This window comes from Lonchura striata, chromosome 1A (genome assembly GCF_050655825.1).
Source record: "Lonchura striata isolate lonStrDom1 chromosome 1A, ASM5065582v1, whole genome shotgun sequence".
NCBI classification, from domain to species: Eukaryota; Metazoa; Chordata; class Aves; order Passeriformes; family Estrildidae; genus Lonchura; species Lonchura striata.
The window spans coordinates 26,825,520-26,847,332 of record NC_140741.1 but is presented as its reverse complement, the minus strand read 5'-3'; the positions used below and the strand labels follow the sequence as shown (position 1 = coordinate 26,847,332).

The 21,813-nt window shown below is 49.7% G+C and overlaps 3 protein-coding genes across 4 annotated transcripts; 2 read left to right on the top strand and 1 right to left on the bottom strand.

The window, feature by feature from the left end:
* Positions 1-151: 151 nt before the first annotated feature.
* Positions 152-9,687, top strand: ANKRD54 (ankyrin repeat domain 54). Its single transcript, XM_021554065.4, has 8 exons — positions 152-410; positions 761-808; positions 5,110-5,208; positions 5,629-5,700; positions 6,105-6,152; positions 6,266-6,390; positions 7,240-7,347; positions 8,003-9,687. The coding sequence occupies exons 1-8, from the start codon at positions 170-172 to the stop codon at positions 8,075-8,077; spliced, it is 816 nt and encodes a 271-aa protein (XP_021409740.2). The 5' UTR covers positions 152-169; the 3' UTR covers positions 8,078-9,687.
* Positions 9,688-14,441: 4,754 nt separating this feature from the next.
* Positions 14,442-19,169, bottom strand: GALR3 (galanin receptor 3). 2 transcript variants are annotated; one of them, XM_077783394.2, is made up of 4 exons: positions 17,796-19,169; positions 17,176-17,253; positions 16,185-16,556; positions 14,442-15,605 (listed from the first exon to the last, which is right to left on the bottom strand). In XM_077783394.2, the coding sequence occupies exons 3-4, from the start codon at positions 16,532-16,534 to the stop codon at positions 14,708-14,710; spliced, it is 1,248 nt and encodes a 415-aa protein (XP_077639520.2). In that variant the 5' UTR covers positions 16,535-16,556; positions 17,176-17,253; positions 17,796-19,169; the 3' UTR covers positions 14,442-14,707. The 2 variants fall into 2 exon arrangements, with proteins under 2 accessions (XP_077639520.2, XP_021409678.3); XM_021554003.4 differs by lacking the exon at positions 17,176-17,253 and having other exon boundaries at positions 17,796-19,045.
* LOC110483826 (noggin) lies at positions 19,043-19,914 on the top strand. Its single transcript, XM_021554005.4, has one exon. It carries the CDS (start codon positions 19,043-19,045, stop codon positions 19,775-19,777), a length of 735 nt encoding a protein of 244 aa, XP_021409680.4. The 3' UTR covers positions 19,778-19,914.
* The last annotated feature ends 1,899 nt before the right edge of the window (positions 19,915-21,813 follow it).

Below are 21,813 nucleotides of genomic sequence, written 5' to 3'. Positions count from 1 at the left end.
TCACCCGGGCGGGCCGGCCGCCCCTCTCTGTCTGACTGGGGAAGGCAGCTGCCCGTCAGGCTCTCTGGCCCCTGCCCGCCGCGCCTCCCCGCCCGCTCCCTGCCCATTGGCTGCACCGCGGGCTGTGCCGCCGGTGGCGTCCCGCCCCTGCCGGCCCGGCCGTGACGGGATGGAGGGCGGCGGGGCTGGCGGGGCGCCCGCCGCGGGGCCGGACTCGGAGCCGAGACCGGACTCGGAGGCACAGCCGCAGCCGCGCATCGCGCTGCCGCCGCTCGGAGCGGACGCACCCCTCGGTTACCTGCACGTCCTGTGGCAGCGGGAGGAGCCCGCGGGCAAGATCCCGGCCCGCCGCCTGCGCAGGGCCGCCCGCCTCCACCGGCGGCTGGGCCCGACGGGCAAGGAGGCGCACGGTGAGCGGCGGCGGGGAGCCGCTGTCCCGCGGCCGAACAGCCGCTCTGCGGCCGGCCCCGCTCGGGCCGCGGCAGGCAGGGAGGGAAGGGAGGGCGGGCGGCTCTGTTCCGTGCCCGTCCCTGCCGGGGGAAGGCGCCCGTCGGGAGCGGGCGGGCCCGCAGCCCGCTTCGGCAGGAGACAGGAGAACCATTCTATATCCTGCTGTCCTGATCTGCTTCCCATTCTCTGGAGCCGGTAGCAGCCTGATTTGCCCCCGCGCGTGTGCTCGAGCACCGGGGTGGAACGTGTCTGTAGGGAAACGTGCCTTTTCCTTCTGTACTTTCCAGTAATTGCTTTCTTTCCTCCATAGCTCTGAAAAGGCTGCGTGAAGCTGCCAATAGCAACGATTTGGACACAGGTAAGGCTTCTGTCAGTCCCACTTGGGACCTCTTCTTGGAAGGGCATTATCTCAAAGGCTCTTACTCCAGGAGAGGAGGAAGTGGATGCAGATAGTTTGTGGTCAGGGTGCTTTAGATGCTTCAGATGTAGAAAAGGCTTTTTTAAAATCCAGGTTTGTTCTCCAAGCAGAGTGTGGCTGGTTATTGTTTTCACTTTTTCATTGCACCTGGTTCATAGTGTTAGTTTTCCATCTGCCTGGACCTAAATCAACGCTGTACTGTCCCAGCTGTTTTGGTATGTTCTTTTGCCCAGTTGTTAGCAGCAAGAGAATAATGTTTTGATTTAGGTGAAAAAGTTATGATTACCTAAGCCATACCCTGTATGATGAGGCAGTGTGACCCAGTAAATTAGAACCAGGGCCAGAGCTGGACTCTCCTAGTTTCTGCAAAATTCCCTTGTGATCCATAAATTCTGCTTTCCAGATGTCCAACCTCAACACTACATCTTTGTCTCTCAGGCTTTGTTAATTGAAGCATATCAGAGTTAGTTTATCAAAACTTAAAGTCTTAGTAAATTTTGCAATCTGTGCTCCTACAAAATGAACTTAATGACAACTTTGCTAGATGCTGGCTAAGAGTAATAAAAGAATAACACACAATTTATAATGAATTAATATTTATTGATTATGACTAAACAATCTAATTAAAAGGTAATTAAAAACATTAGCTAAAATTACTAAAAAGTTCTGACATTTCCAAAAATTTCCCCCTTTGGAAGTGATCTTAATTTTCCTTTATGATTACTTCCACTTAAATTGTTGAATATCTAGCAAAACTTAAGACATCAAGATGCAAAAAATTTGCTTGTATTTTGTTATAAGATATCATAGATCATTAATTCTGAATGAAATTCTAAATCAGGGTATTATCTCTTTTAACAATATCTTGGTAACTTCTCTTGCTTTGTTGGTGCAAGTAGCTATCCAAAAAATGTATCAGTTAAAACCAATATGTATCAATATCCTTCTTGTCGAGGTAATTCAGAAAAATCTGTTTGCCTATAAACTCCAGGACAGTTTTCTCTTTTTATAATCCCTAAAGGAGGTCTTTTGTAGGGCTGTGGATTGTGTTGCAAACATATACACTTACTGACTACACTTTTCATTCCTGGTATTTTTACACTAATTGCTTGATATTTCAAGTTGTCTCTCATAGCTTCTGCTCCCCAGTGTGTTTCTCTGTGTTTATCGTTTCCTGCTTCTCTCATCACTGCTTGAGGTACTATGTTGTTCCATTTCTCTTTCTTTTGGCAATATAATATCAACTCTAAAATACCATTTTGGTGTCAAATACCATGAACTGACCATTTTCCTTGATTATCTAATAGATACTCTAGCCACCAGAGAATACATTATGCTATTACCAGTTAAAGAATTGCTTTTAAATTCTTTCCAGTGCTGCAAAATACAACCTAAAGGCAAACATTTGTGTATACCCCTCTTCCCGGGCTCGAGAAGAAAAAGGAAAGCCCACAGTAAATAGAAATTCCAGCAATGACAAAAACACGACACGAGAGAGCGCTCTGTGCACACCAACATAACCCCAGTCAGCTAGGAGGAGCAGCCGCTGTTCTAACGCCAGGAGAGGGCTCTGAGCAAAGGACCCTCGCTTTAACAATTTACATTACCCAAAACCAAACACTTAGTACACACCAAATACACTAAAATTCACAGTCAACATACAATGGCTTCAACACTCTTACAGCCAATGAGTTTTCATACAGACTCAATTTATGCTTATGACACACGTTACCACACACTTACATTTTCCAACACTAACAGATACCATAGGCTTCAATAAGCAGACATATCTGGGCAAAGCCCTTCCACAACGTGGCTCTTCATGCAAGCAGCACTGTCTGACTAATTTGTGGGCAAAGCAGAGGGTGAAGACTCAACACCTTTTGACTGTCACTTATATAGTTTTACAATTAGAGTTTTCCAACTAGACAGTGGGACTCAAACACAATTCCATTAATATTCACTTACAGAGTTTTACACTAACTTTAATAGAAAATAGCCAATTATATATCATAACTTTCTTAACTCTTATTATGTTAGAGAGTGCAAGCTTATGATTAGGTATACCTTTTTAAACCTTCAGTAATGTCTTAATAAACTCCCAGGATTTTTTGCCTTGAACTTGCCTGGATCAGAGGATTGAACATTTTCCCTGAAAAAAGTCTTTCAGTGTGCACCAAAGTCCTTGTTCCTGTAAGTCTGTGGAACATCAAATGCGTTGTCTCACCTGGGTCACCAGTAAATTGTTACTAAATCCTTCTAAATTGTTGGGGTAAATAAACCCCTCTAACACTTTCTTTATAGTGTTAGTGCGTAAGATGTTACGTTGTTGCTGGCCAGGAGGGATTTTTGTGGCTCACAAAATTCTGACCTCCACTCAGACTCAGATATAAAACTTCTTCACTTATTTATATTTTTTAGCAAACAAATAAATTAATGTTCATTGGTTGTAAATTGCATAATTCTCTTCTATTAATTAGTACGGTGTCCTCTGTGGGGTATTGATTTCTTGCTTCTCATGCTAGCTGGTCTATATTTTTAGTCTTTTTAGTATCTTTCTCCTCTGGTAGGGACTTTCCAACACATACACTGAGTTGGAAAGTCTTTGTTAGTCCCTTCTTTATCTTCTGGTTTCTGCACAGTCCTTGTGGTCCATAAATTCTACATTCTAGATGTCCAACCTCAACCATACATCTTTCTCAGGTTTTGTTCATTGAAGCATGTCAGAGTTAGTTTATCAAAAGTTAAAGTTCCAGTAGTTTCCCCAAGCTATGTTCCTACAAAAGTACATTATGACAGCTTTGCTAAATACTGGCTAAGAATAATTTAAGAATCACACACTGTTTATAATTGTATATATAGATTATGATTTACTAGAGCTATTAATTTAAAAGTTAATTAAAATCACTAACTAAAATTATTAAAAAGTTATATCATTTCCAACAGGAAGATGAAAGAATGCAGTTTTATGTAAGTCTTGGTTTCAATCCACCTTAGATTTGATAGACAGTTTCCCATGTTTACAGTCCTCTTGTGTTTTGTTTTCTCTGCAGCTTGAGGAAGTGTGCAATGATTAATTTATTTTTCAGGAACAAGTAAACATCTTTGCTGTTTCCTGTGGTGGCACTGGGTGGAGAGGTTATGTCATTCCTACTTGGTTCAGGGGAAGAGTAGCTAAAGTGTTCCAGTTAATGGTTCTCACTGGGGCACTGTCAGTCTTCCATTCTTTCTTCTGAAGTGTCAAACATCCCATGTTAATGCCACTTCCATCATTTTAGGTGTTCTTGTCAGTTCTGTACCACACTTGAAGTAGGATGTCTACAGGAAGAAATTCAGAGGTGGCTGTAATTCAGTTTCTGGAAGCTGAGATGAATGGTGACTTTCAGTGGCCTGAAACAGTCTTGACTGTTGTAGGATATGCTGTTTGAAGATTTCAAAACACTGTGAACCTGTCAGCATTTTTAACAGCTATGGAATGAGCTCTTATTTTACACACCAGATAGTATATCAGATGATCTCAAAACAACAGAAGTAGCAGCCCTTACAGATGCCTCTAATACATATTGCTGTAGGTGCTATTTTTATGCCCCTAATCTTTCCACCCTTTATTGATCTCTTTGCTCAGCTCTTGGCAAGTTGGTACATTCCCCTGCTTGCTTCCCAAACTGTGGCCACCATTGGTTAGGAAGGGGCATAATCAAAACAGGTGTGAAGAAGTGGCTTTTCTCACTACCTGTGGTTACGCTGTGAAACTTCTCACCATGAGTCCATGTAAATGTCAAAAGTTTACACAGGTGCAGAAAATGACCATGTAAATCCACAGGGAAAGCCCATGGAGGGGTAGTGAGCACAGGATGCTAATTCTAGCTTGGGAAGTGCCTGAGATGCAGCTGACTAAAACCAAGAGTTTTTACCACATCCTTCCTATGCTTTTGTATTCTTCTTTAGGTATTGGCTGCTGATTGTCCTTGGAGCTTGAAAATTTGTATAGGTGGATCTTTAGCCGTTAGAGCTGTTGGCTTATCTTTTATGGCAACATGTGGAAGGTGGTGAAGGCTGAATCAGAGGGTGGAGGTTATGCTGCTTAGGCTGGTTCTGCTGAGCTAGGATAGTGGTAGCAACTGGTTCAAGTCCAGTTGACTTAGCAGCTGACAACATGTGCATCTACCCCCAAAAGAGCATCACCTCTCTGATCAGGTGCCCCTCCAGCTTACCTGCTTTCTTCTCCTTGGGTCTGTCAGTGCAGCAACTCTTGGAGGATGGAGCTGACCCCTGTGCTGCGGACGACAAAGGCCGGACAGCCCTGCACTTTGCCTCCTGCAATGGCAACAATCACATCGGTGAGTAGGGGGGCAGTTCTCCAACCTCTTTGTGGCAGGGATTTGGAAGGATGCTTTTTATTGTGCTTCAGCACCTGTCAGAGATTGTTCTTTTCTGTACCTTTTGTGTCAAAGTTGCCAACTCTGGCCCCAGGGTTTGCCATGTCTGTCTGCTGGAAGGGGAGCAGGACCTCCCAGCTCTAGGACTGTACTGGTGCAGAGGGAAGAGTGTCCTTACTCCCAGTTCTTTGCATCAGAGAGCCCAGGAGCAGTGGCCCTGCATGGCTTTGTGCTGGGTCCTTCTGCATTGATGTGCAAACCCCTGTCTTGTAAGGAAGCTGATGAGCTGAACAGAAGCCTGGTGGCTGCCACATGGACCTGTGGGCCTGACCTGTGGGCCAGAGGGAAGGGACTGATGTGTCTCTGTTTCCTTGTTTCTAGTCCAATTGCTTCTGGACCATGGGGCTGACCCAAACCAGAGAGATGGGCTGGGCAATACTCCCTTACACTTGGGTAAGTGCCACACAGATGAGCTTTGCATGCAGAGAAGTGAGGTGAGAACCTCCTTACTGTTCCTTTCCTCTCCACCTTCCTGTTGCCTGTGCCTCACGGAATGCATCTCCAAATTTAAGCACCTAGGAGGGACTCTGCAATTCATCAGATTCACTCCTCAGAAAGGTTTAAAGTCAAAGAAAAGGTTTAAAAAAATTGATTTCCCTCCCTCTGCCAGCCCCAAGGAGTGCAGATAGAGTTCCAAATAAGTATTCAGGCTTGAGTGGGTAGGTACCCTAGCATTTGGGCTGTTCCTCTTTCCTCTGGCAGAGAAGCCCTCAGGGAAGCAGCAAGCTCTGTGGTTGAGCAGAAACTCATTTTTGTTTGTACCTCTGAGTTGTGTGTCCTGTGTTTTCCCTCCCCAGCTGCCTGCACGAACCACGTTCCTGTCATCACCACGCTGCTGCGCGGAGGTAACATTTCCTCTATAACAGTTACAGCCTGTTCCCTTCCTGCCCCGTTGAAACTCCCAGGGACACCAAATCCTGATGACAGACCTCACTGTCCCTGCTCGTGCATCTTGCAGGGGCCAGAGTTGATGCCTTGGATCGAGCTGGCAGAACTCCACTGCACCTCGCTAAATCAAAGCTGAATATCCTGCAGGAAGGATTCTCCCACAGCCTGGAGGCTGTACGCCTTGAAGTGAAACAGGTAAAAGAAACAGCTCCATATTCTCATAAGGGGGTACAGCCTCTGGCAGCCTCCTGTACCCTTTACTTAAATGCCTTTCTGTAGGCTCTTAACTGCTGAGAGAAGAGTTTGACTTCCATTTCTCAAAGACCTCCCTTTTTCCCCAGCCTCTACTTTAAATTTTTTCCAGGGCCTCCCTTGGCTCTGGTAAGCTAAGGATGCATTGAGTGAATTCTTGGGCTGTATGGAACATACTCTTTTCTTCAACCACGGTGTAAGAGATGCCTTGTGGCAGAAGAAGGACCACAGCCACAAGGCTATAGCTGTGCCATACACATGCTCTGTATTCCTAGCACACTCTACCCAGCTGCAGTATGTGGAGGCATAGCACATAGCATTTGCAGGAAAGCATTCCTGGGTCTGCAAATGCATGGGGCATGGGCCTCCCTTCAGGAGCCACATAGACACAAGGATTTTTATCCTCTGTGCATGAGCAGATCCTGCTGGAATTAGAAGTCCCTGCTCCTCACAGTGAGGGAAGCCAACTAGCCATAGAGAAAAGTTTGGTGCTTTCAGGGCTAGACTTTGTGCTGCTTTAGCTGGGCTTGTCTCTCTTCCCTGTTCTTAACCAGGTACAAGGATCACAACTAGTCCATCTGTCACTGGTGAGCACTTCTGGTGACTCATTGGAGTCTGATGCTGCCATTAGTGCCATGTAATTGCTTTGTCTGGGTTCCTCTCTAGGGGTCATGTACTCTGCCATGTGCTGCAGCTTCAAGGCTGTGTGCTTGGCAATTTAATTTTTCCTGTAGAAACACTCCAGCCTGGTGTAGCTCTCTGATGTTTGCCTCTTATGCCTGTTTGTTTCAGATTATCCAGATGTTGCGGGAATACCTGGACCGTCTGGGGAGGCATGAGCAGAAGGAACAGCTGGATGACCTCTGCTCCAGGCTACAGATGACTAGCACAAAGGAGCAGGTAGGCAGCATTGAGCTACTCTGACTCACCTCCTTGCATTGGGACTCCTGCATTTAGGAGAATGTAACTGCATGAGTAATGGGGCATTGAAGACATAGTTCTTGCTCACATTGGGTCAAGTGGGCAAGTTACATGATGGCTCATGGTACTCCTTTAGGTGAAAACTGAAAATGCAGAAAGCACCACAGGGCCAAGCAGCAGGGAAACTGAGGATACAGTCAGTGTAAAGCCAGGATCAGCACAACCACACAGGGTTGCAGGGCCTGGGTTTTTTTCCCTACAAAGACTGGCCCCTAGAAACAGGCTGTGAGGAAATAGCCCTGATACCATATTTGAGTTTTGGGCAATGTAGCAACATGCTTGTATTTTAAGGACTGGCTAAATCAAATATAGTGGATGGAGGTCAAGCATCGCCTCCTCAAGAATGGAGAGAAGCTCCCATTGCCTTAGATTAGGGCTTGTTTGATGATGAGGATAGTAGCCCTTCTGCATGATTGTTGGCACCAAAAGGATCCTGTCCTAGTATAAGTTCAGCATGGGCATTACTGGCAATTCTAGTGCAAGGGTGGTACCTGCTGCATGGGGCTTTCTTCTCTGGGGCTGGATGGCTGCACAGCTACACTCCCCTCCCTGATGGCCATCTGTATTCTTTCAGGTGGATGAGGTTACAGACCTCCTGGCCAGCTTCACATCGCTCAGCCTGCAGATGCAGAAGATGGACAACAGGTAATGGGCTGCCAAATCATCTTCCTGAAGCAGCAGAAGAAACCTTAGAGAGGAAAGGAAGCTGAAGTTTGCTTCTCAGATCACTGACTAAACATTGCTGCCAGCAGCCATTCCTGCCCAGACTGACTCTCCAGTGGTGTTCAGACTGTTCCTGGGGAAGGCAGCAGGCTTTGCACAACAAAGGCAACAGACAAGAATGCTGCAGCTGTGACTTTGGGGTAAAAGAGCTGCTCTACGTTTTACCAGATGGGCTGGTGATGAACAGGGTACCCTTTCCAGAGATATTTTGCCTTCTCCTAAATACGTCAGATCTGACTAGTGCACTCAGCAGCTGGCCAGCATCACAGAAATGCTTGGAACAGGCACCTTTTGCCACCTCCATACTGTTCAGTTGCATGAGGGAGAACGTGAATGCCTTGAACAGCAGAAGGCTTTGTGCTATGAGAAGAACACACATTTAATTCTGCATGCTATAAGCTGAGCAAACATTCTGCCTTAGGAAATATGCACTGAGGCTTAATTCTCACTGTCCGCAGAGCCTGGTGTCAGAAGGCAGAGAATGTGTCTGGTTTCAAATGGGATACAAAGTTTTTCATGGCTAGACTAACACCTTTCACTGGACCCATTTTTTAAGTCTGCTGCAAGTTAGTGCTTAAATATTACAGTGTAACACTTCCAAAAAATACCCAAGTACACAGCTAGCAGGTCAGATCTGTCCTGTTGCAAGCATAAGGATTGGAGGGTGACAGTCTTAATGCAGTTCTAGTCAGACATCTACATCTTGCAAAAAAGCCCCACCCTAACTAACATTTGTGTTTCCTGTTACTGGCAGTCTCAGGCAAGAGGTCCAGTTGTGACAGGAGGTATTGTGGACTCAGATGTATTACTGGGCTAGGATGGAGGTGGATTTACCTCTGCCTCAGCAGCACCAAACCCATTGCTCAGCCCATCTGTATCTCTTGTCATGGAGAACCTCAAGTGGAGTGTGAGAAACAAATTATGGCTTATGCTGGGAGCCTGAAGTGATGCAGCTATGAAGGATGCAGGGAAATGCTCTTGCTGCTCTCTCTCTTCTGCCCACTGTGGTTAGCAATGAAGAGTTGTTGTGGAGCAGGGATCCAGGAAGTCTTGTTGATGGGGCACCAACAGCAACAGGGTGACAAGAACATGTCAATAGTGATCTGAGTTCCCACCTGTGTTCCACACCATGATGTGCTGATAGCCACATCTATCCTACAGCTTGGGAGTCGCTGGTTTCAAAGAGTTTATTATTAAGATTCAGCTTAAATATGCAGTAGCCACAGTTTGGAGCGTTTTTCAGAGATATTTAGGTCAGCATGTTCTCTGATATCTGCCTCTTGTCCAGGAAGAGGCTAAGTGGACCTCTGTTCAAAACTGAGATATCAGAAATAGGCATGGCTTTTAGATGGGTTCGTCTGTGGGCTGCTGGAGGATGCAGCTGGGAGCAGCAGTCTCATGGCTGGGCTAGAGCTGTCACTGTGATACTTCATTATGATGTGCTTGATGGGAAGGATGCCGAGAGGGTGAGAGACAATCTGACCTTTTTGTATTTTCAACTTCAATAAAATCCTGTCAGCCTTTTATGACTCCTCAGCCAAGTTCTCTTTCTTAGAGCGGCCCATTCCTCTTTTTTATGTCTGTACCAGGCCCCATGCACATCACTGGACTTGGTAACTGCTACTCTCATACCTGGTCCTCAAATCAGAAGTGACAACACAAAGTTGTTTGAGTTCAATCACCACTCTATTAGGGCCTGGGGTTCCCCAGGTCTATCTGACCCCAGCTGCCTAGGTTTCCCTGGGCTGATAAGCACAACCTGTCCAGGCCCCTCAGGCAAGCTCCCAGCCGCGGGCAATCTTAGCAAGCAGCTCGGCTCTTAAGTGAGATCAGCTCTTTAGTGATTTCAGCTCTTTGCTTGCTAAGTGCCCCGGGCAGACGTGTGGGGAGAGACAGGAGAAGGCTGTATGCAGTTCCACAGATGTGCCTTTATTGGCAGCTCCTGCGAAGGGTTTCAGTGGCAGCTCTTCCAGAAATGGGGTTTAATACAGGGTACAGGGTGTTGGAAATTGGTCCAATAGTAAGGGTCAAGGCAAATATGACCTACAGTCTTACAGAGAGATAACGAGGGTCTGAAGGCAAAAGAGGGGCTTCTTTGGTGCAGTCATCATGACTAGGCATTTCTTATCTTAGGCAAGTGACCGCCAGGGAGGCCTTGCAGGGCCTCTGGCTGCTACACCACTCTGTTTGCAGATCGAAGTACAGGGTTGCTGGCTGACCTTTTCTGATCCTGACATCCACAGCCAAGAAATCCAAATTTAAAATCTAGGTAGTTGCTGTGAAACTGTACAAACAGAGGAAAGAGACTCCCAGCAGGAGTGCTTCAAGCTGGAAGATGAGATATTTTGCAGAGAGGAAAAGTAGCCTCACCCAGTGGCAGAAGTTGTGCCTTGCCCCATGCCGAATAAAATGGCTGTGCTGTGAAGAGACAGCAAGAGGATAAGGGGCTGGGGAGGGACATCTGGGCAGAGCAGAGAACTTCCAGCATGGCCCCTATGTCAAGAGCAGGTGACCTTCATGCCCAGTCTTTACTGATCTTGTTTCTTCCCATCTTTACAGCCCAGTCTTGATGTCCACATACACTCAGCTGCCAGCGCTTCTGCCCTCAGCAGCCTTGTTGCTGAGGAGACCATTAAGGTGCCTGAAGAGCACGTGGCTAAAACGCTCTTTATCCCTGCAGTTACTTTAGTTGCTGATGTTATCTCTAAGTAGACACCTCTTACAAGCTTGCCTCAAACCCAGGAACACATCTAGCTGAGACTCAAGAGTGAAGCTTTTAGTCTCAGCACACGTGATGTTGTCCACAGCTCTTCAGGCTTTTTTCTTGCCTGGTGCTGGGTTTTTCTTAACAGCTCCTGACAGAGGGAAAAGGTGGGGGTGCTGCAGCCTGCCAGGAGCGATTGTCTTGCTTCTTTTGCCACCCTGCTCCCACCATGGCAGGAGAGGTAATAAAAAACCAAATGGTTACATGAAGTCTTGCCACTGCTTTAACTAACACCAGGTAAGAAAGAGAAAAGCACATTTGGTTTTCAACGGAGAAAAAAAAAAAGTATCATGTAGGAATTGTATTCTATGAATCACCACAGTCAGTTCTGCTTTCCTGCCATGGGGCTTGACACTGTGGGCTGCCCTGAGCCATACCATGTGTTTGGCACTGAATGGAGAAAAGTTTTAGGTTTCTTTGCATCAGCCAGTCATACCCAGAGCCTTAACTAACCTGTCATGCTCAGCAGCTGTATCCAGAATGAGAATTAGGTGCTGGGCAGGGAAGAAGCTGTTCCAGAGAAAGAGAAAACATAGCTTCCCACTGTGCTGAGAGCTGTAGACTGGCACTGCCTGGTTTTCTTTCTTCTTCTGGCATAGAGGCTTCAGCTTCTCCCAGGAGCTTTTCTCTGTCCTTGCACCCTGTGCCACAGATTTCCCTGTACAACCCGTGAGGCTGGTAGCAGTTTTCTGCATCTCCCAGAGGTGTCTGCTGCAGTAATGGAGAATGGAAACAACAGCACAGGTTTCCCTCTGCTATTTATTTTGCCATTAGAATCAGTCCAAACTCCTCATTTCCTTTGTGCTACACCTTCAAATGCACCCCCCAGATGCCTTCCTGGGCCTTGTTCTCAGGGCCATGGTATCAACTGGGACTTCAGGCTTTGGTTCTCTCTTACCACTATCTGACCTCCAAATACACTCTATTTGCCTACCTAATTCAGAGCATATGATCTGCAGAATTCCCAGCTATTGAACCCAGCAGCAACCTCCCTGGCTCTGAGGCTGCTGCTGTACTGTGACATGCAACCAAAACCAGCCAGACTGAGGATCTGCCCTGAGAGCCTGCTTGTGTCTCACAGAGGAGCCATAGCAGAAGCAACAATTCTGACAAGGCCTCCCAAGCAAAGCTGCATTGATGTTACTAAGCAAATGACCTTTCTCTGGAGCAGCTATTTCACCCACACAATTGAGTGCAAAGCACACACACTGCAATGTATGTGAAAACCAAGAATTTGTTCAGCTCTTCGGCAGCTGAAATAATTAATCTCCAACAGCTAAACTCATTTGCTTCCTCCACCTTTGCCTTTCCAGCAGACTTCAAATCCAGCACAGCAATTATCTGTGCTACTAAGGAAGCCACATGTAGCGTCTTTGACAAATTTCTCACCCTTTCATCCACTTCCTTTGCTCACTCTGTGAGCAAAAGTCTCTTCCATCACAGAAAGATACTTAAAAAAAGATGCCTTCTTCATGCATTGTGCCTGGCCATCCTGGGGGAGCAGCTCTGGGCAGGCCAGGGCCCGTGGGGTGACTACATGGAGGAATCAGCAAGTTTGGATGAGGAATATAATAAAGGAGATATGGAAAACAGCATTACTCTGGGATTTTTAAATGAAATCTCTGAGAGGGGAAGAGAGCACATGGAAGAATTAAAATACTCAGCTGGCAACCTCCTAAGGCTGATCAGTAGCTAAACCCAAAAGCAAATAAGCAGAATTCCCTTCCCAGAGCTGCCAGGTTTGCGCACAGGGTCATAAGCAGGATGAGCTTCTTGACACCTGTGTCTGGCACCTCCCAGTATGTCAGGCTCATGTCACACATGCCAGGGAGATGCCAGACACCAGAATCAGCACACAGTTGGCAGGACTAAGTTACTCCACAGAGAAGAGCTGATGCTTACCCCTAGACACAAAGCTCTGACCTACTCACACCTCTCCCATTTCATCCACCCTGTTCCAGATCTTGGAACAGCTGCACTCTACCAATGTGGCAGACCAGCCCCTGCAGGGTTAAAGATGTGCTTGTCAGCCTGAGCGATAAAAAGTAGGATAGAAAATAAGAGAAAAGAGTCATTAATTAAGGCAAGAAGCTGGGAGCAGAGACTGCAGAATGCCAATCAGTCTGGAGAGAAGGCTCAGTGGAAAGCAGCAATCAAACTCCTTCAGTTTTAATTAAATCTGTCTCTCTATCAAGGATGTAACATCTTTGCTTCACCTCTGCTTTTGAGCTGAGAAACCAATTGGAGCATGTAAACTGGTACTGGATAGACAGGAATTCACTTCTGGCTCCAGAGCCTTCCCAACCCAGGCTCAGCACCTGCCTTTCCTTCTCATGTGCTCCCCAAAATTGGGGCTTAGCACCAGGCAGAATGTAGTGAAGGGGTCCAGGGTTTGCAGCCACTTGTCATGCTAAATGCACCTTCTCCCAAAGATCTTCCCTGTCCTCTCTGTCCTGTTTCATTTAGGCTTCACCCCAGTGTGCAGCAGTCAGCCCTGATCTGATCAGTTCCATTTGCAATCTGGGATAAGGAGGAACAGGATCAGGGGTGAGCAACAGCTCAGCTGCTTCTAGGCAAGACTAGGCAGTGTCCAGCCATACCACATCATTGTTCCTGACTGCTGTTCCCTTCTCCCTCCAACCCTTTGGGCTGTGGAGTGATTCTTCACCTGAAGAAATGATAAGATCATGTGAGCTGGCCACCAGCCATGGCATCATGTGCAAAGGGTGGCTGCAGAACTCACTGTTCCCAGGAAGGCACACTGGACACATTTCTGAAAGAGATCTGCTGTAGAGGAGTGGCAGCCACCACGAAAGGAGAGAGGTGGAGAAATCAAAAAACAGGGAGAGAGGCAAGGGAGGTTCAAAGTGCAGAAAGCAACATCAAGCACTTGAATGGAAAAAGAAAACTAATTCCCAGCAGTGTTGGCCTTCCTCTTCAGTTACCCTCTGCACAGAAAAAGGAATGTCCTTGGAGCTAAGCTCTGGCAAGCTGAACAACAGCTTCAGTGAGCGTTAGAAATACCATGTCACCTGGGAATTAAGAGTGGGCAGGACAAAGCAAAAAGGAAAGATTTACGCAAACAGAAGTAGGGAACAGAAAAAGAAGAGAAATAAAGGAGAGACCATGGTTCTGCTGATGCACATCACAGCTCTGCAAGCTGCCTGATGTCACCCAGCCTTACTGTACAATGCCTACAGCACTGGCTGGGGCCAAAACTCCAAAACACAACTTCCAGCACCATGCATGGGGACAGGTGAGGATACCAGAGGATTCTGTAGCCCATGCAGGGCTAAGGACACCTACAAGTGCCATAATAACCTGTAATTGTTTCCCAGCTTCAGTGTGGAAGTCTGGGTGTCCCAGAGTGTCACAGCTTTCCCTAAACACTTTTTCCTAAGCTTCCCAATTTTCACCTTCTTTTAAGAAATTACAGGTGCAGATCTGCCTCACATTAAGGGTTACATATTCAGGATCCACACAGCACTAATAAAACACCATATGTAATTAAAGAAAAGGATGGCTGTTGCAATTGCTTAAAGTTTACTGTGAATATTGAACTGGGATGATGGCAGGTCTCAGACATAACTACAGGATCATGGAGGAGGTGTTTGAGGAGTTCTGAGGGACTTGAACTCAGTTTAATGGATCTGAATGAACGAGCTCATCTCTCTCTGCCAACATGAAACCATCTCAGTGGGGATAAGGCATGGGCATGATCCTGAAGGAAAGCAAAACCACTGTGATGTGGCCAGAAAATGTGATGCAAATATAGACTTCTTTCTTGCCTCTCTAGCCCTTTTCTAGGGCTTCTTCTTGGTCTTGTCCAACAGTTCCTCTTAGAGGGGTCACATCTAGGGAATGGCCAGCTGTTGTCAAAACTTCCTCCTCCAGTAGCTCCTTCTGAACAGAGACCATGGCACCTTGTACCTGCTGAGTCCATGCTCTGGCACGATTGGCACCTTCATGGTCCCTCTTCCTGGTGTTCTCTTCTGGGGCTTGGGTCACCTCACTGTTGCCTCCATAGAAATCTCCTGTCCTGTTGGGAAAACCTCTTTCTACATTGACCATATGGACTTTCCTTCCAACCCTCTTCTTCTTCTTTTTCCTGATCTTGTTCTGGAAGAAAAAGCAGGTGAAGGCCTGCTTGAAACGCTTGCGGAAATGCTTGGAGATGAGAGCATAGACAATGGGGTTGAGGCAGGAGTTGGTGTAGGAAAGGCAGTGGGAAGCCAGGCGGAAAGCGTAAGTGGCCCGGTTGAAAGGAAAGTGGCCAAACCAGAAGCAGAGGATGACCAGGTGGTGGGGCAGCCAGCAGAGGCAGAACAGGATGGCCACTGTGACAATCATCTTGGTGACTTTACGTTTGGCTTTCCGAGACTCTGAGATTCTTTCTATGGGGTCTACAGAAGTCCACAAGAACTTGATGGTCCTAGAGTATGCCAGGCTCACCACGGTCACAGGCAGCAGGTATCCAAATACAAACGTGAGGATGTCCAGAACCTTTCGGCGCTGGTCCTCCCAGATGGGGACACAGATGGGCACGCCATGGTAATGGATTATCTGGTAGTAACTGAGGTAAGGCCCTGCGAAGAGCAGTGACAGTGACCAGATTACCACAATGGCCACTCCCGCATTTCGGGATGTGCGGAGATCCCGGGACTTGAGTGGATAGCGAATAGCCAAGTACCTGGCAAGGAGGGGAAGAAGAGGCAAAACACAGCATGGGTGAGATGAGGTATTTCTCCTGCCCTTTGGAGTTACCATCTGTGTACCCCTTCCTATGCAGCCACCCATCTCTTCCCTCCCAAATTTTTTGGAAGTGAGAGTTACAGTGAATTCACAAAAATATCAGGGGCATTCCAACAGTGGGCTTGGGATCTCTATCATACACTCTGCTGTGCTAGCTTAGGAAGGGCAAGCAACTTATCTTTTGCAGGGGTAAGAGAAGGATAGGGGCAGGACTCTCCTGTTTCTTCTGAGTAGTGTTGCTGCTCTGGGGGTTTTGCTGTTCTTGCTTATGCATGGTGGACTCCCCTCCTTTCCAAGGGAGCGCTGGGTAATTGGGCTGAGAGCTTGGCTTGGTAGAGGGGGAAGGCATGGGGAGCTGGGGAGACGGGCTCTGCTGGCCCTACCTCTGGGGAGACCTGACCTGCTTCTTACAAGGACACCCTACTGGGTAAGTAGTGGCCTTCCTCCCACCGTTAGCTCAAGATTGGCAAACACGGTGTCCCTGAGCTGCAGAACTCAAAGGGAAGGGGACACTTACCTGTCAACAGAGACGGCAGCCAGGGTAAAGCTGCTAGCATACATGGTGAGGTAGATCAGGAAATGCACAGCCTTGCAGGCAAAGGCCCCAAAGAGCCACCCATCCAGGGTGTAAATGGTGGCCTGGAAAGGGACACAGCAGATGATGAAGCACAGGTCAGCCACAGCCAGGTTGAGGATGAAGAGGTTGGTGGTGGAGTACTTGACTTGGCCATTCCACAGCAGCACAGCCAGCACCAGTCCATTTCCCACAGTACCCACAAGGAAGATGAGGGAGAAGATGATGGGCACAATAATCCCTGCTGCTCGTAGCTCTGGGCTGTCAGAAGAGATGTTCAATCCCCCTGGCATCTTCCTGTCACACTGCAGGGACCTGCATTGGGAGAAAGGAATAATAGGCTCCAAGGTGCCTGACCCCAGCCTTTGACACTCACGTTTCTCCCAGAGATGCCAATCCCAAACAGCTGATTAGATGATGCCACCAAGATCCTCGTGACATCACTGGCAAGAATGCTGTTGTAGTCAATCAGCCCACATCTACCTGGCTTGAGCAGAGCTGAAGCCTCTTCTCCTGCCCAGGTTCACATTACCATCAGAACATCTTCTGTGCTCCCAGCACTCCGAAGGATCCCTCCTGCCCTGCCATCTGGCCTCACCCCATTCCTCCTACATTCCCAAATCTGCTAAACCCCTTGGCATTGCTTGCTTTGGTAAGTCTAAACCCTGGCTAGTGTTTAACAGGGTTTGGCCACAGGGCCATGAGGTAGGAGGCTCCCATGGCCTGCAAGTGCTCCCAGCACAATCAGCCCAGGGCTGTGCCACCTCCCACAGCAGGGACCCGATGCCTGGATCACACCCCACAGCAGCAGCACCCCAACACATTCCCACCCCAAGGGAACTCCTTAAGCTGGGACCCCCTCACCCAGGAGCTGGCTGCTCCTTGCTACCTGTGCAATAGTTATGGTCCACAGAGGAAAGGCAACTAAATGCACCTTTTCCTGATGCTGAGAGGTAATCAAGGGCTGGATGGTGGCAGGTAGGTGAGGATGGGGAGGAGACCCTGGAGCCGCCTGAAATACAACGTGATGATCACTGTGAAGAAGCCTGTTATTATCACAGCTCAAGGTATTGCGATTTGCTGCAAAACTTCCTCCAGCCCTGAGTAACACTGTGCTCAGGCAAGGAACACCAACAGTCTATCTCTGAATAAGCCTTCTCCTTGTTATGCTATCATTAGAACAAATTGTCCTTCTCTGAGCAAAAACAGAGAAGGAAAGACACTGTTATCTAGCTACTGTTGACAAGCAATTAACTCGGTTTTGGGTCATGCAAGCTCCTTCACTCCATGCTCCCCCATCCCTCAGCTCATGCCACTTCTGCTTCCCAGCTTCTTTGTGCATCACACCAAGAGACTGCCTCTGCCCCTCTGTCTTTGGTCCCCTCTGTCCTACTGATAGCTACCCTCCAGCTTATCCAGCTTATCTATCTGGCCCCATGGGATCTCCTCACTGAAGCAGAGGAGCCCAGTCTCCTTCTGGGCATGCAAAATGCAACAGGGTGTCTCTGCTCAGGGAGCCTGAGGCCACCTTTCAGCTTTGGAAGCTGTACTCACCTTTTTGAGGAAGGGCCTGCAGCTTTGCCACTCGCTGAGGGGGAGAATTCCAGTCCAGCCCACACAGTGGTAGCAGGAGGATGCAGACCACAGAAGAGTTTATCTGGGCAGCTCTGTCATCCCAGTCACTCCTGCCTGGTGCTCCGCTGCCTCCCTCTGCCCACCACCAGCTCTGCTCTCTCTTCTTCTGGAGCTCCTCTCCTCTCTCTCTGACTCCCCCTTTTCCCTCCCTCTGCTCTTGCTGCTGATCCATAGTTCTCTGTTGGTTTTTTTTTCCCCTCTCCCTGAGGTTGGGTTTGGAGTTAACTCCTCTCTGCCCAGCTTTCCTGCAGGCTCAGCTGCTCCGTGCTCCTCCTGCTGAGAAGGGGGTGGCAGAGAGAAAGCTCACTTCTCTCTGATGGAAAAGGAAGGATGGAGGGGGAAAGGGTCCCTTGGACCTCATCAGCCACTTCTCAATGATGGGTGCTCAGGATGTGTTGTCCAACACCTCCAGGGAATGTAAATATCCCACAGCTGTGAACCTCATCCCTGCCCTGTCCCTCAAATATAGGGTCCTAAACCCTCTGGAGGATGAGAGGTAATTGCTGTTACTAGATGTTATTAATTAATTGTTAGTAGCTCTGAGCAGATTGAGCCTCTCCCACAACATCTGACCTAGGGAAGGAGGAGAAAGCACGTTTTGAATTCCATCCAGTCCAGATCTGTACTCCACCAGTACTTCAGTATGGGAGGGAGGACAAGACCTCCAGAGGTCCAGCTCCATCGCAGCTGCCTAGAGACACATGGGGGCTGGCTGATGTGCCAGGAGAGGAAAGTGACCCACGAAGCCCTGCTGCTATGTCCACCCTGGTGGCAGGATCTGTGCCCTGAGGACTTCCAGCTGCACTGAGTGCAGCATGGTGATCCTTTCTCAGCAAGACTCAAAGGCCACCAGCTTCCCTTCATTGGGAAGGTTGCGACTACTTCCTCCAATGACGGTGCAGGATATGGAGAAGGAGGCGCTGGCCCCTTCCCCTCCGCAGCAGCCCAAATTATCCCCACTAGCGCAGTGACAGGAGAGACCATAAGGCTTCTCCCCGCCACCTGCCCCTCTGGTGGGAATGAGCGAGGTGTCCCCGCCAGCTCCCTATCAGCCGCTGTAACCAGGGAAAAGGGGAAGGCCATGCCTCGGGACGCGGTGATAACCCAGGGGATGCGGCAGAGCACGAGCCTGCAGCCGGGCACAGCCTGTCACAGCGCTGCTCGCCATGGAGGGACCACACCGCAGCTGCCTCCTCCTCCTGCTCTGCCTGCTCCCGCCGCCGGGCATCCCAGGCCCACCGCCGCCTCTGGAGGAACCTGGGGAGCCGCCGCGGCCGCCGTCCGGCACCGCTGAGCCCACGGCGCAGCTGCTGCGCGGCCAGCCCTCGGCCCCGGCGCGGCCCTACAGCCTGTCGCTGTCCCCCGAGGATTATCGCTACGCCCCCAAGCCCCGGCACCTGCGCCCCGGGCGGCTGCGCCGGCTCCTGGGCTCGGCCTTCGACCCCTTCTGGATGGCGACCGAGGAGCCCCGCCGTCGCAACGGGAGCATCCTCGAGGAGAACCTGGAGTCCACGAGCAGGGACTTGGCGGAGGGCGCCGGGCGGTATCACCGCAAGCTGTGGCGAGAGGTGGAGGGGCTGGAGCTGCCCCCAGAGCTAGCGGGGGCCCTGGCCCGCCGCCTGCGGCAGTGGCTGGTGGAGCGGGCCAGCTGCCGCCTCACCTCCGCCTGGGTCGACCTGGGCCCCGTCTTCTGGCCCCGCTGGGTGCGCCACACCACGTGCGAGACCGGCCCGCCCGGCTGCTCCTGGCCGCCCGGCATGAGCTGCCGGCCCGCACAGCTCACCCGCATCAAGCTGCTGGCCTGGCACTGCTGGACCCCGCCGCTCCCCGGGCCCCCGAGCTGCACCTGGCGGCACATCCCCTACCCCGTCGTGGCCGCCTGCAAGTGCTCCTGCCGCTGAGGGGGCGGCGGGGGGCTGCGGAGGTACCCCCGGTGCCTGTTCTTGCAGCCAAAAGGCCTGAAAAGGCAAACGGCTGCCTGGACTCGCCCTCGGAGCTGGGGGGAAATCCCTCAGAGAAATAAACCTGCAGGAAGGAAGCGGGGATGGCTGTGGTCGTTGCTCTGTCTCACCAAAACCCCTGGGTGGGGGGTGCTGCTGCTTCCCCCCTCACCCACCAGTGCTGTGAGGCATTAGCACCAGTGGAGGCCCTTGTGCAGCATTTATCTCCAGCAAAGGATGAGGGATGGAAAAAATATGGCACTTGACCCTGTTTGCAACAGCCCCAGCTGGCTCAGTCCAAGCTGGGGCATCCCTGCCTGCCTGGGTGGGGCTGCAGGAAGGGAGCCAGGGCAAGGGAATTCCAGCAAAAGGTAGAGGTGGGTCATTGCTGCTCGGGGTGGAAACAGCAATGTGGAGAGAGGCTGGAGTGAATCAGGGGGCAGTGAGGTAGTTTGGGACTGCAACAAGGGAGCCTAGTGAGAGTAGAACTGGGAGGTGGGCCACAACCCAGGGCTGGAAGCATTTCTGGGGCTAGGTGTGTATAAAAATGGGATGAGATAGGATAGTCCCCTACTTCGAGGTAAAATGGGTGAAATACGTGGATCCCCCACCTATCCCACAGTGCAGAAGGTGACAGCTCCAGACTCAGGACTGCCTGAGCAGCATACAGGGTATGGGGCAGGTCAGGGAGCCCAGGGTGGGAACTGCATCCTCAAAAAGTGGCATCTGACTCTACATTCCACTCAGCAAAACATCCTCTGCTTTCTGGGATAAAAGCTGCCTACAGCTGTAGATCAGACCTAGGCTGAAAGGCCTTGAAGCAACAAAGAGCAGGAGGATGTGCCTCAATTCAATATTAACATGATGCCTCCAAGTCAACAAGTATGGCATTATTCATTACCAGTGTGCCATCATCTGACCCTCCTGCCTTCCTGGGATTCCAGAACTACACAGTCTGTTCCCCAGACAGCTCCACAGCCTGCTGCTGAGCTTGGCCTTGAAGCAGGCAGTGCAGGGAGTTGGCTGCTGAGGCACCCGAGAGATACAGAGGTGAGAGGGAGGTCAGTGCGTCTGGCGAGAAGAGGAGCAGAAGGGCGAGCCCACAAGTGCATGCAAAAAGAATTGTGAGCATCACAGGAAGGAGGCTGCTCTTGCTGCTCTGACCTACAGCTGAGCAGAGAGACCTCTGTAGGGCTGCTCTGCCAATGAGGAGGACTTGAAAGCCGGAGCAGGGTTAAACTGCTTGGGTTGTCTGCCCTGAGTGGCGTGGAGGCACCAGCAGGGATGCCTGCAGAAGGCCAGGGGAGAGGGGGAGACCAGGGCTAGGTCCCTAGACGAGCAGGAGAGAAATGTGAGGGAGAGTGGTACAGGTATGCAATGGAGGTGTGCGGGTAGGGGGAGCAAGGGGTGCACATGCATTGGGCTCAAACCAGCAGTGATTCAGTTTAGGGTCTCAAGCCTCCCTATACCTGAGCCCATCTTGCTGAACTTTCATCTCTTCCAGGTCACACAAGGGGCCTGAGAGCAATCTCCCTGCCTTCTCCACACCAAAATACCGCCTGTTGAAAAGGGTTTGCAGCACTGCGAGGGCCTGGTGCCACAGAAAGAGATCTCCATATCATAGTTTATCAGCAGGCTGAGCTCAGGGCCTGTGGGGATGGAAAATTAAACAAAATCAGCACACAGTTACACTACCAGCTGTTCTAAAAGGGTTTGGCTGCAGTCCAATTGAACCTACAAGACACATTTCTCCCCTGTCCTTTGCAGCTTTATAAAGCCCTACGGGTCCTGGAGTAACAGCTGTATTCTTCTGCAGTTGCTCTGGCTCAGGTCAGACATATTGCCCTGTGTTCCCTGACAGCCTAATGACACATAAGGACTTCAGAGCAGGTCTCTGCTGACACGACCCAGTGCTCCAGCATTCAGGCAGCTGGCAGGACACACAATTTCTGATCTGGAACAGAACTGATGCAAACAAAGCAATCCTAAGAGATGCC

Excerpts from the sequence above, each read along its gene's own strand:
- GALR3 (XM_077783394.2), bottom strand. The coding sequence starts at position 16,534 with ATGCCAGGGGGATTGAACATCTCTTCTGACAGCCCAGAGCTACGAGCA. Across the intron at positions 15,606-16,184 it reads GCTGCCGTCTCTGTTGACAG|GTACTTGGCTATTCGCTATC; the intron begins GTAAGTGTCCCC and ends CCTCCTTGCCAG.
- ANKRD54 (XM_021554065.4), top strand. The coding sequence starts at position 170 with ATGGAGGGCGGCGGGGCTGGCGGGGCGCCCGCCGCGGGGCCGGACTCG. Across the intron at positions 411-760 it reads GACGGGCAAGGAGGCGCACG|CTCTGAAAAGGCTGCGTGAA; the intron begins GTGAGCGGCGGC and ends TTTCCTCCATAG. Across the intron at positions 809-5,109 it reads TAGCAACGATTTGGACACAG|TGCAGCAACTCTTGGAGGAT; the intron begins GTAAGGCTTCTG and ends TGGGTCTGTCAG.
- LOC110483826 (XM_021554005.4), top strand. The coding sequence starts at position 19,043 with ATGGAGGGACCACACCGCAGCTGCCTCCTCCTCCTGCTCTGCCTGCTC.